This window comes from Orussus abietinus, unplaced genomic scaffold (genome assembly GCF_000612105.2).
Source record: "Orussus abietinus isolate OABI.00-Male unplaced genomic scaffold, Oabi_2.0 scaffold4, whole genome shotgun sequence".
Lineage (NCBI taxonomy): Eukaryota > Metazoa > Arthropoda > Insecta > Hymenoptera > Orussidae > Orussus > Orussus abietinus.
The window spans coordinates 352992-365857 of NW_019396014.1; the positions used below are offsets into that span (position 1 = coordinate 352992).

Sequence of the window (12866 nt, forward strand, 5' to 3'; positions counted from 1 at the left end):
TTTTCTCCCATTCGCGTGAACGCAGTCGTTTAATACATTACCTTCGCTTCGTTGCTAACGGTCGGCTTATTGGCGAACTGGACCTCCGTTGCTTTTAAAATTGTATTTTCCTCCAGGATCGTGGCTTGCGATTGATTATGCCCGAAAGGCTGTAATCGGACAACCAGAGCATGAACCGTGTACGTTGATTGAAAGATCGCATGTGAAGGGACAAAAAAATTAAAGGGGTAAACCTACCTTTTTTCCGTACAAACACTGATAAAATATGACTCCTACACTCCAAACGTCGACTTTTGACGATATTTTTGGCGGATTTTTTCCTACTACAAAACATTCCGGTGGAAGGTACCTGAAACGTTGCGAGAAGAAAATTAAATCCAGGCCTTAACGCCTTTTTGGAAGGAATGCAAATTTACGAAGTAATTTTGAAATAATACGTACCAATATGTACCAGCCCCTTGAGAAGTCAAATCCATTCCATGATCTGGGTTATAATTCTCCTCGTCCATGACTTTACTTAATCCGAAATCCGTAATTTTGATTTCGCCGCACACATTGCCCTCGGTCAATAAAATATTACCTGCGACACAAAATAAATCTGCTGTAAATATTATACCTTAACCTAAAGGTACATATACCGTTGGCGACCTCCTCACCTGGCTTTAAATCGTAATGTATGACTGGGGGTTTTATTTCATTGAGGTATTTCAATGCGGACACTACTTGCATAACGATAGATCTCGCTTCTCTCTCTGGTATTGTTTTATGCTGAAATAAAGTGAAGGTATTATATAGAACTAAACGTTAAGTAATCAACCCATCATACAATATTTACTCGATATACCTGCTTGAGATAGAAATCTAAATCGTGTCCGTCGCAGTATTCTAGGACGGTACAAAACGAATTGGCGTCGATCTCGAACACGTCGTACAGTTTGACGACCCGGGGGTGATCTAGAGCCTTATGTATGTTGTACTCCCGTAACGCATGTCTAAACAAAAATAAAATATGGATAGCGTAAAATTATTGAATAATCTGGTGGCCGTGCTCTGAAATAACTGTGTCAAAATAAATCCCACTTACTTAATATAATTAGCTTTTTTGTCTTCTTTCCAGTCTTTATTTAGTTGATGTACCTTGCAGGCCACGTAGCGTTGCTCTTTTAAGTCGAACGCCTAAAACACAAAGATATTTGTCAATTGAATAAATCAGTGGATTAAAAAAGAAATTAACCTACGGGTCTTGTATTTAGTTGCACAGACGTGAGTTACAATTTACCTTATGCACCTCACTGAAACCACCCTTCCCTAGCAGCATAAGTAGAAGGTATCGTTCGTTCAGTACGGGATGAGAATTAAATCTCGATTGGTCCTCGTTGTGTATGCGTTTTAATTCCCTGATGTGGAGGTTCCGTTCCCTCTCCAACTTCTCCATCTCCAGTTGCAAATCTGCGTCCTCTTTCTTTAACGCACTTTGCCTCAGCTAGCGAACAAAAGAAGCAAGAAAATGTAGACACAGTAACCCGAAAAATAATAATAATTTTAAGGATCAAAAGGTACCTTGAGTATTTCGTCAGCCTCGTAATACTCCTGCCAAGTGTAGGAGCCAGGCACCGCATCCGGTTTGAGAAAAGTAGCCTCGGTGCCGTTATGTAGGGAAGGTTGAGGCTGGCTTCGTTTTCTTCCGGTTTCACTGTTCGACGGCCTCTTCTTCAGGAGCAACTTCTTCTGCCTGTCGATCTCTTCCCTCTCCGTCGTGATTTCCTCCTGCCGTCGAGCCAGTTCTTGAAACGCGTACCCATCCGTCCAATTCTCTTGGAACGTCGCCCCTACCCTTTGCGTCACGAACTGACCCAACCTCAGTCTATTTTGCATACACTTTTGCCTAGCCTCCTTTTTCTCTATGTTTGATTTTTCTTTTAATAACTTCTTTACAACGTCTATACACTTATTTATATGCGATTTGTGCTGCTCAATCACCTTTTGCTGATTGGCCATTTGATGCCTAAGTTCATCCGTCGTCTGAAAAATAATTACATCTTACGATTAGTACTACGAAAGACAAATCGAAAGGCAGCGTTCACGTGCAGAAACGATAGGAATCCTCAGGTTGACTTTAACGATATCCTGATGACAATAGTGCTTCTCCGGGTTACCATAAAATATTACCATCTACAACATTTACTATCGTTTCCACATTATCGTACGAATGATTAAACCGACTTCGACGTTGGAAATTGATCTTAGACGGTGTCCCGAAGAGATCGCATGCTCCGTAACACCGTAAATCTGCTTAACACCGTGTAATTCATACTCACTCTATTCAATTCGTCAATTTTGTTATTACGTAGCTCTAAATCTGACGACGCCTGCGTTTCGAACTCTTGTATCCTCTGGCAAGTGAGTTCCGTCTGAAAATCGTTATCGGGACATTTTCAGAATTGTAATCGGTGACGTAGCAACCGATACATTTGTTAGCAAATAACAGATACCTTGGCGTTCATCCCTACGTAAAAAGATTGACCATAAGGTTCAAAGAAAAAAGCTATATCAAGACAATGCCGCCTTACGACCAGCCTCGAGCACTCGCTTAAGCGACAGTTTCAATTCCAACGACCCTCTAATTAATCTAACTTTGCGATCATCTGTCTACAGTCTACCCAGGCCCCAAGTGTCACTCGAATACGTAATACTTGATGAGGAACTAATCGCTTAATGGAATTAAGGTCGATATAAAGTGAAACTTTCTGTCGATATCAGGTCATCGTTTGAAACGTATTAAATAAATAATTATATTTCTTGTTCAAAGAGTGGCCTCCAGGACAATACTTGAGGCTGGAGAGAATTCTTAAACAGAGGACGACGTTGAAAGCAGCTATGCTTGCGGCGAGGCTAAAAGACACGGGCGAAAGTGCGACTGCCGCGCAGGCAGCAAGGAAAACACCAAAAATGTATGCATTTATGTGGGTGTGTACGAACGTCCATGACACGTAACAGTCAGACCATTCCAATGGAGGACTGGATACATTCGAAGTAACTTATGACATATCCAAACGATGGGAATTATTAGATGCTCCTATGGGTTACTCCGATGTAGCTCCTCAATGACTCGAGACTAAATTACCACTCAGATTAAGTATCGTCCACACCCAACGTTACGTTTCCGTGCCAATAGAAAGAAGATATTGAAATCGAACTCAAAGATCGAGGACCAAAGAACAAACGAGATCGCCAATTTCACTGAGACGAGGAAAAAAAATTCCAGTCAACCTAGGGAGTGCCGTTACAAGGTAGCCTGCATTTGTACGATAACAAATGGACACAGTGCTACAAACTGACCGGCAGTAAGTTAGCTCGGATCTCTGCAAACATTTGACAAGAAGCCTTCTGCTATGAGCACGTCGAAGCAGATATACCTTGACAGTTTTCCAATGTGCACATAAATCTATCCCGAAAAGAATCCTGAGTACAGCGAGGCAATCTCATAACCTCGCAGAAGCCTTCAAAGTTTAATGTTTGCAGGAACACAACTGGAATGGTGCTTACATTTGGGGTGTTAGTCTTCGCTTGCCTGACCTGGCTTGTCCTAGGGAGGTTGGTAGGCCTTACCTGCACCTGCTTGCTGACCATTGAGCCGGCAGGTTGAGTCGAGGCTGGCGGAGGAGGAGGAGGAGGTTGAGGGTGAGGTCGTGGCGGCTGCATCAACGAAGAAAATTCCGCCACTACTGAGTTGGGTGTCGTCACCTGAGGTGAAATGTGCTGTTGCGGCGAAGGCGGATACTGTAGAAACGGTTAGGTGTCAATTAACGTTACGATAAGATATAACCTAAAAAGCAACCACATCTTTACATATGCATAACCACCAAAATTCTAACAAGCATGGAAAAAGTAACTAACCATAGGGTACCCTTGCTGAGGGGAGGGACTCTTAGCACCGCCATGTCGGATAGGACTGCTTCCGAGATGATGTTTCGGGAAGTAGTCGTTGATCTTCTTATTTTCCAAGGCGGAGGCAGAGCGTGCTCCTTTTCCTGCCAGCCCGATAGGCCCGACAGGTCCAACAGGACCACCCCCGCCTCCGTCATCGATCTTTCGTTTTCTCTTCCTTTCGGAAGGGGTTCTTGGCACCTTTTCTGGCGTATTTGGGTCCACCTCTTTGTCACTGTGCGAAGAGCCTGCAAAATAACCATGAGCACTGAACCCTCTTCTTTCGAACCATGCCTAAAGATACTTTCCATACAACTGACAGACTCCGCCGTCAATCCGTTGTATCAAGAGTAACCTTTCATAATTTACACCTTATCGAACTCAGGAATTTACTCACCGGTGCTCATGTTAGAGTCTTGACTATGAACCGACTGACCAGAGTTTACGGTTGATTGAGGTGCCATCTGAATTTGTGACCCAGCGGACATCTGAAATCAAATGACACCCATGAAGCCACAGCTGCACCGAGGAACGCATCAAAGCTCGCGCGATCTCCTAACACGGTCCTCCCTAGGCAACATGGACATGAAAACAAGGTTCGGAATTCCGTTCCAGCGAGAGCCGATTTCGCTGTCTGTAAATCGCGTGCGATTCCCACCGTGGCCTAAAGTCATAGTTGGCCCGATCATGAGAGAGCCAAGGGATCGGGAGCGACGGAGGAAAGAGAGAGAACGAGGGAGAAAAATAGATCGTACCAAGCCGTAAGCCATCTAGACCGCTGCGTTGATTTACAGTTAAAAATCATGGCACTGTGACAGTACGTTAAGAATCGGTATCGAGGCCCGGGAGGGGGGGGGGGGGGAGGAGCACGTCGAGCGAGAGGTGCCAGCGAAGACAAGGAGGAGCGACATAACCAAGAAGGAGCGAGACAACCCGAGGCTCGCGGCAGCGTCCGCAAGAGGGACGCAGCGACTCGTGCAGCAACCGAAGGTGGGAGAGAGACGAACGTATGCGCGGACAAGAGGGGAAGAGAGAGACGGAGAGCGCGACGGAGCTAGACGGAGAAAGTAGACGCGAGGACCTGGACGGGGAACGAAGACGAGGAGTCCGGAGGAAGAACGGCCACGGGATGGCCGGAAGGAGAGAAAAAGAGAGAGAGAGGGAGCGGGAGAGACGGGCCGCCGCACTTCCGCGGATCCGTCGCGGATCTTCGCGGATCCGGGTTCGCGCCTCCCGCGAGAACAGCCGGACCGAGGAAAATGACGTACTAACGCGCGCTCGAGGACCAAGGGTTCTCGCCGCGGATGACGGGGTCGAGCCGAGGAAGCGAGACGGAGCCATGGGGGAGCGCGGCCGAGCGAGCGAGAGGCACGGGCGCCAGCAGGGACGAGGGAGGGGGGCCGCGGAGCGACGGAGAGAAGACGAGGCGCGGTAGCCGCGCGAGGAAGAGGGACGACAGACGGAGAAAGATATACCTTCCAAGACGGACTACGGCGGAGCCCCATAGTCGTGGTCGGTGTTGGCGCCGTCGGCCGACGTGACAACCATTGGCACGGACTAGCGAGAGGCTCGGACGCGAAAGTCGATCGAGACGTAAGGACCAAATCCGCGATATACGCTTAGTGCTAGAGGAATCACGACAAAATGGAGGACCCTAGCGAGCGGGGCGGGGGAGGGAGCAGAAGGGCGACGGCGGGAGGGGGAGGGGTCGATAAGGAGGCGCTCGCCCGCCACCGGTCCCGACTCGTCGCCGACAGATGGCGCCGCCGGCCGACGTGGATCACGGGAACCGGGCGCAGCCCGGAGATTAGGCGAACCTTTCGATTGACGTATCGAATTCCCTGGCGAAAGAAGCAGGTGTTCCTAAAGGCGGGGCGGCCACCGCGTTGCTTTTTAGGCGCGACGGGAACCCGAGGTTTCTTCCGCCTCCGAGCTCCTGGACGAAGCGGGAGAGATGAGCCGCGAGATTTATCCCGCGCGGACGAACTCGGATCGGGAAACGGTGAATTCGGCCGGCGCGGCAGGAGTATCGGTGGAAATTGGCGCGGGCGGACATTCGCGTCGGCGATTTCACTTTCGATTTCGAGCCACTGACACAACATGGCTGCTTCGCGCTCGTCCCGAGTGATCCGAAGGCGTGTCGTGGGACTCGAGGCGACTACCGTTATTGGGTACATTTCGGGATTAGTTTACCAGCGGCCCGTTGGGATCCGATCGGTTTCAATGGGATTAACAAAAGCTGGCACGCTCGGCGAGTTATTGTATTACCAGGCGGAAACGCTTCCGAGAACCAGTCCTCTTCCGTCCCAGGTAGCCTGGCAAAATTTCGACCGCGTCGAGCGAGCTCGACCTACCCTTATAAATTTACAAGCCCTGCCGTGAAACCGGGGCTGCTAAAGGTGCATCGACCATTTAGAAAATTCGGTGACTTTTCTAAACTCCACCGAGCATTTCCCGATGAATCGAGATAGCGTGCCGGGTGGTTTATACCCCGGGTATCGGGACTACGAGGGAACCCGCGATAACCTATGTTTATAAAATGGCTGACCTCCAGTTTAAACTCTGCGACCATTCCAACGACCAGGGAGAGGCTATATTTTCTTGGGACCTCCAGGCTGATCGGCCGCGAAAACATGCGCGATTACTCAACGCCCTCTCGCTGAGCCGTCAAACTTGCCATATTGAAAAGTACTACTAACATTCCTAACGCCTCCATTTCCACATTATCATTGACACTTTTCGACTTCGAGTTATCGAAAATCGCGAAATTGCCCCCATCGCAAATGACGCATAAAAACACGTACCGACCACGTGACTACGTTAAGGAGAGAGAAAAAAAACATGTTCAGCGTTACGGGAAGGATTCGGATGTTTTTGGAGGCGGAATCTATGGAATACGGGAATCCGTGGTTAACCCCATGCAAGGTAGATCCATCCCTCGAATAAACGCGCTTTAAGGGGTTGAGCTGCGTTACCTTTCTCGACGAGTGTAGCGGTTTCCGACGGTCATGGAAAACACGGATCCCGTGATATGCTCTCGGAGGCTCACCTGCGGAGCGTACCGCCGACATGACCTCGTTATCTCGAAATCGAAAAGTGACAACCATGCTTGCGATTACTCGCGCGAGCTGCGCGTCAGGGCCTGCCCTACCGGAAGCGACCGGCCGCCTACATTCACCGTTTTCGGACAAGGCTTTCCAAGATGGCGGCGGTAGCGCGCCTCGTATAGAGCGATCTCGCCTAGTGTGCGTCACGGGCTCTCGGCGGCCAACTTCACGGCACCTCGCAAAGTCGGACGCAACTTTAAAATCAATCGATGACAGGTTAGCGAGGTTAGCCTTTAAAAGATGGCGGACTCGACGAGTCGTTCGGCCACGAACTGCGCGGAGGGGCGCGTCTAGTCGTCCGCTTAGAATCCGACATTTCCACTTCCCGAGTCGCTGCACCGACGCTTCGAGTCCCTCGTCTAAGATTCATCTCGAAGCCGTCGCCGCCTCGAGGGAAGCCGCCATTATCGGGCGACTTCGAGTCGTGGCTCGGCGTAGGTCCGCGCGAAATGAAAGTTATTTGCATGCGCGGCCCAGAGCGCGCGATTAGCGCCTCCGGCGCGCGCACCGAGAGGGCGCGTCGATCGCCGGAATCCCGGATTCGCCTGGCGACGTTATCGCCGATATACAAATTACTCTTCGAACACCAAGTTATGACCTTCGAGTCGCCGCCAAAAGATAAAACATATCGCGGATTAACCTGCAAAGGGCGCGATAATAAAGTCCAAGTGCTCCGTAAATAGGTTAAATAACGCTGCAGTCCCTTTTCATATCCCACTCCTAAATCCGGGATTAATCGGTCCCGGATCCAGTAAATCGCGCCTCTCATCGCGTTAATAAATATTCGATTATCACTTAAATGCGGATTTACTGGGTTTGGATCCGATAAATCCGCACGATGGAGACGCGGCCAGGCCATGCTCCGCTTGGCGACGGCAAGATCACGTGACCAGCCCCGGCATCGAGTCTACGCCAATGAAAGGGTACCTTAAGCCAGATACCGGGAGAAATTGTGGGAAATACTTCGGGGAAAAGTTCTAGCATAGTTCCGTCCCTTCGTTGGCTTGGATGCGAGCTAACGACCACGGCCAGCTTCGAACCGGTATGGTCAACGGCCGGCGCGTTAAGAGTCGCTCGCGATTCCAGGGAAACGTCGATTGCGGCGACTCGAATCGCGTCACGACGCGGCCTTCCAATGACAGCGCGCGCCTTCGCGACGCGTTTACGTGCGCGCGTGCCGTTGAGAAGGGCCGAGCGTCTCTCGATTTAAGGTGACGTGAAAGTGGCATCATAGAGGTATCCTTTATGAAGCTTTTCTCCTAAGTAGGCCTACCGAATCGTCTCGAACTTGGCAATGTGAATATGGAGGTTACAAGGAAGGTCCTTAAACTCATGAAATTTCAATTTTAAGATAATTTGTTCATACCTATTATTAACAATTTTAATAACAAATGAAATTTTGCCAGTTTCGGGACCTACCTTAGGGTCTCCTTATTCGTGTGGTAAAATTTGAGATAAATTGCTACACCCAATTCGGAGAAAAGTTTCATTAACGATTGACCCCTAAGATGCCACGCCGCGCCATCCCCTTAACGGCGCGATTAATAACTCTATAGTCCGCGCGCGTCGCTACTACGTCACCGTGACGTTGCCCAGCCGATAAATTGGCCTCGGCCACGGCCGCCCCCCTCCCTCCTCTCCACGCGCCTTGCCGAGAGTATTTTCGTTACCGCGCGTCGACTCTATTACCCGTTTCAACTGTCCGCGGTGTTGCAGCCCGGCCGCGTCCTCTGCGGCACGCGACGCCGTGTAAGACCGGCCGCCCGTTACAAATGGCGGCCTCGAACGAGGCCTTCCAACCTCGCGGATGTCCCTAGCGCTGAAATAGTATAAATGGAACGATGAAAACGCGCTCTTCGTTCCATTGTCCGTCTCAACGATCCGCGTCGTCACGTGACGGCCGCGTCCACACGACGCGCGTAGTCGTGTAAGACGGCCGTTACAAATGGCGGCCTTGCGCAAGGCCTTCCAACCTTACTGATTCCGATTTACTGGCGGTTGTTCCTAGCATGAAAATATTATAAAAGAATCTACGAAAATGCGGTTTTTTTAATCCATTATCTGTCTCAATGATGTGCGTTCACACGACGCGCGTAGTCGTGTAAGACCGGCCGTTACAAATGGCAACCTTGCACAAGACCTTCCTTGCCGATTCCGATTTACTCGCGGATGTCCCTAGCGAGGGGATGTTTTAAAAGGAACGACGAAAACGCGGTTTTCATTCCATTATCCGTCTCAATGATCCGTGCCCGCAACGACGCGCGTAGTCGTGTAAGACCAGTCGGCCGTTACAAATGGCGGCCTTGAACGGCGACGCTCGCCTCGGCGGTTCTAACCCGGAGTCCCAACTACTCTAATCTAAAATCGAAATTTCGTCGAACTTGCCGGCCGATAGGATAATTTAGGGAAATTTCTGGGACTACCCGTCTCAATGGAACGCGTCTCGGTGGCGCCCGCATTGGCAAGCGTTTTTATGGACACGCGTAATCGTAAAACCGACAGTCCGTTGCATGTAACAGTTAGAAGGCAAATATTTCAGGGCTGAAGTCCTCGAATAATTTGGTTATTTATAGTCTTTCAAGATTTCATCGGTGATTAGAGCTTAGAGTTCGAAATATTTATCGTCGAAGGTCGAGTACGTTGTTTAGGCATGTTTTCTCGAGCTGCTGAAATTCAATATGGCGGCGCGTGGACGCTTATCGGCGAGCCTCGTCGTCTCGTCCGCTGATCCCCGGCACGCGGTCGATAAAAAAGTGCTCCCGTTTAAAAATCCGTATCTCCTTAGGATCCGCGCGTGCTCGTACGCGCTCCCCTGAGAATCGTACTCCGTGTAGAATGCGTTAAGGAAAGGCCGTCTCTTTCTCTCGTCCCGGGAAGGTGGTTCGTGGAAAGTCGCGGAGGGCGGCGGGCCAATGGCCGATCGCGGCCCATCGGAAAGAACCAATCGGCAGGCTCGGTGGCGAGTCACGTGCCGCACACGGCAGGTACCGGTCGACGCGGTGTCGGGCGTCAGCCTCGGTGCAACAGCCGCCACTCTCTCGTCTTCGGTTCGGAGGTTAAAGCGATCCACAAACCGTAGCGGGACAACCTGCCGCTGCAACGCGCTCTGGCAGGGACCAGGCGTACTCCGTGTAATCGCCGGCCGAGGTGCGTCGAGAGCGGCGCGCGTCGCCCACACGCTCGCCCGGCGCGGAAAGTGCAAGCAGGCGGGACGACCCTTTGGATGGTAAATCTCGTCGCGGGAGGGGGACGGAAGCCGGCGGCGCGCCAGTGAGAGCGAGAGCGCCAAGAAGAGGGGGGCGCGGGTGGGAGAGAGACGGAGCGACCCGCACAACTCGGCAGGTCTTCTAGAGCACTTCCTTATCGATGGCGCGTCGGTGTCAGTAAACCGACCGCCGGGGGCTGCCCGCCTCCGGTAACTTGTTTGGCCACGGATTTACCGTGAGAGGAAGAGAGGTCTTGAGTCGACGCGGGAACGCGAGGAATGGAACGGGTTTATTTTGCGAAAGGGCCGCGGCGCGCGGTTACGCGTCTTCCTCCCTCTCTCTCCGTCTCTCGCGGGGAGGATCCTGGCCGTGGCAGGAGCGAGGTCGCGGCGCGACGCCGCGGCGGCGGTCGCGCGCGCTCTCTCTCGGCGGTCTCGCGTAATCCGTGGACGAGAATCAACGGGACGGCCGCCGGTGGGCACGATCGTAGAGGTAGGTCATATGGACCGGAGCCGGATCGCAACCGTGGCGGGGCCAACGGCGCGGCGCGCCGTCAATGGCCGCGGGGAGTACGGCATCGCGCGTAGTAGAGTATAGAGCCGACCACCGGTTCGCGTTCCGGACGAGATTAACGCGCGCCGCGGCGGCGCCACCGTCGCGGCCGAAGCCGCCCAGATACGACAATCGCCGGAACCAAGTGGAACCGTAATCGGCTTTCGACCACGAGCTACGTGAATACTGTTAGAACGGCGCGCTCCCGTCCTTTTTTCACCACTTTTCGCGGCTCCGGGTCGGTCGCCATTCCGCTGCGGGCACGGAATTCAAGACGGGACAAAAGGTGTTTACTCGCGGCCGATTAGGTCATTGGTTTAGAGACGGGTTCCGACGTGCGTCGTCATCGGGTTGGGATGTCGCCAAAACGTCCCCGTCGTTTCCTATTTGTCTCGCTTAATAGGGAAATAAATTATGGACGAGGAAAATGGCACCCGGCGGGCCACTCCGTTAATGACTGATTATGCATGAGAAAACCTTAAACACCCCGAATTGTCGTCGGGTACCCCCGGGATAAATCGGTCGGAAGAGTTTAAGAATGGTAATGGAAACCCACACGCGACACCGTTTCTCGCACCGGCTGGTCGGAGGTTAACCGATCGTTACATCGAGCATGCAGTTTTAGATCGTACCAACAGGAACATCTTCGAGTCCTCAGCAAACGGTGCAACCTGCTGCCGCTCTCCCCCGCCGGCGCCACGTTCGCGCCCTCCTCGCCCAAGGACCTCGAGAAACGAGACGAGACCGACGGAACGCACCGGAGCCCGTCCTTCGGCCACGGGCCACGCGAGTACTACTAGATCGCCGGTCTCTTTCCTCTCTTTGCGCCCCCTCCCACGCTCTCATCCCCGCGTCCAGCCGCGCATATATACTCGGACAGCCAGCAAAGCGCTGATCCCGCGACGCGGCGAGACGCGCAACCTCCAACCTGCTCAAATTCGTAAACAAATTAATCCCAACGGCTGGACAAAAAATTCCATCCCCTCGGAATCCTTATTCCCCGTCTCACCGAATCCAACTGCATCTAGATAATCGACATACCCCACGATCCCCACAAACCCGAAGGTTTCCAGAACCTTCCGGACAATTGCATACATCACGCGAGACCTCTCGCCCAGGCGAGAGATTAACGCGCGGACGACCAAACTCACGTGACATTGTTCCCGACCACCGATTGACCGATCATTAATCCCTAACGATATTACGTGAATGGTACAAACCCAAATATCAAAGATACACGATCGCACCGGTATCAACATCTCGCCGGTCTCCAGGGGGCGTAGGTGGCGCCACCGCGACGGCGACGGCGAATTCGACGACGAGTCGCGGGTTAGCGCCCTGGGAACCGTCCTTCGACCACGGGACATGCGGATACTGCTAGATCGGCGTCTCTCCGACTCTCTTTGCCTCCCCCTCTCTCGTTCTCGCTCGTTTTTCCCCTGCGCTTCCTGTCGGTCCGTCCTGGGTCGCGCGCGCGCGGCCAGCGACGCCCGATTTCCGAGATGCGGCCAAAGGTGCAACCACCACCCTCCGCCCTTCCCCCCTTCCTCCCCGCCGGCGCTACCGCCCGGGATCACAACGAGAGTCAGACGGCGGCTGGGGGTGGGAAGGGGGCAAGGGAGAGGGGGGCGCCGGGGAGGCAGGACAGAGGGAAAGAGAGACTCCGTGAGTGACAGAGAGAGCGCGCGCCGCCCTGCGCCGAGGCAGAGAGAGATAGAGCGAGCGGTACACGAGAGACATTCCTTCGGCGAACGGCACGTATAGGTATATGTGTACATATGTGTATATATATATATATATGTATGTGTATATATTTACATATATATGCACGCGAGCGAGAGAGCCGGCCGGTAAAATCAATGTGGCCGAGTGTGCCCGTGCCATTACATGCCGTGGCGGAAGGTGCTCTTGCACCGGGGATAAGAGTCCGAGGGGACGGGAGGGAAACCGGTACTACCGACGTGAGTATAGACACTTGAAAACGAGACGACGTCGCGCGGGCTCGATACGTACGTGGGTATTTTTAGGACCGAGCGAGATAGGCCCGAGGGATCGGGACTTTCGACGAGGCCTC

At 52.4% G+C, this 12866-nt stretch overlaps 1 protein-coding gene across 11 annotated transcripts in view; it reads right to left on the reverse strand.

The window, feature by feature from the left end:
• Positions 1-12866, reverse strand: part of LOC105695648 (serine/threonine-protein kinase tousled-like 2) — a 54741-nt gene that overhangs the window by 394 nt on the left and 41481 nt on the right. For 5 of the 11 annotated variants that reach the window (XM_012417403.2, XM_012417402.2, XM_012417401.2 and 2 more), the window contains exons 5-16: positions 4325-4415; positions 3898-4175; positions 3547-3780; positions 2319-2411; positions 1561-2022; positions 1280-1483; positions 1085-1176; positions 845-992; positions 657-768; positions 442-580; positions 238-349; positions 42-149 (exon numbers count right to left, since the gene is read on the reverse strand). In XM_012417403.2, the coding sequence (XP_012272826.1) occupies positions 42-149; positions 238-349; positions 442-580; positions 657-768; positions 845-992; positions 1085-1176; positions 1280-1483; positions 1561-2022; positions 2319-2411; positions 3547-3780; positions 3898-4175; positions 4325-4415 (2073 nt within the window). Of the gene's footprint in view, positions 1-41; positions 150-237; positions 350-441; positions 581-656; positions 769-844; positions 993-1084; positions 1177-1279; positions 1484-1560; positions 2023-2318; positions 2412-3546; positions 3781-3897; positions 4176-4324; positions 4416-4682; positions 5165-5402; positions 5540-6902; positions 7345-11424; positions 11528-12866 lie in introns of those variants that run through there. The other 6 variants (XM_012417410.2, XM_012417407.2, XM_012417408.2 and 3 more) reach the window with 6 other exon arrangements.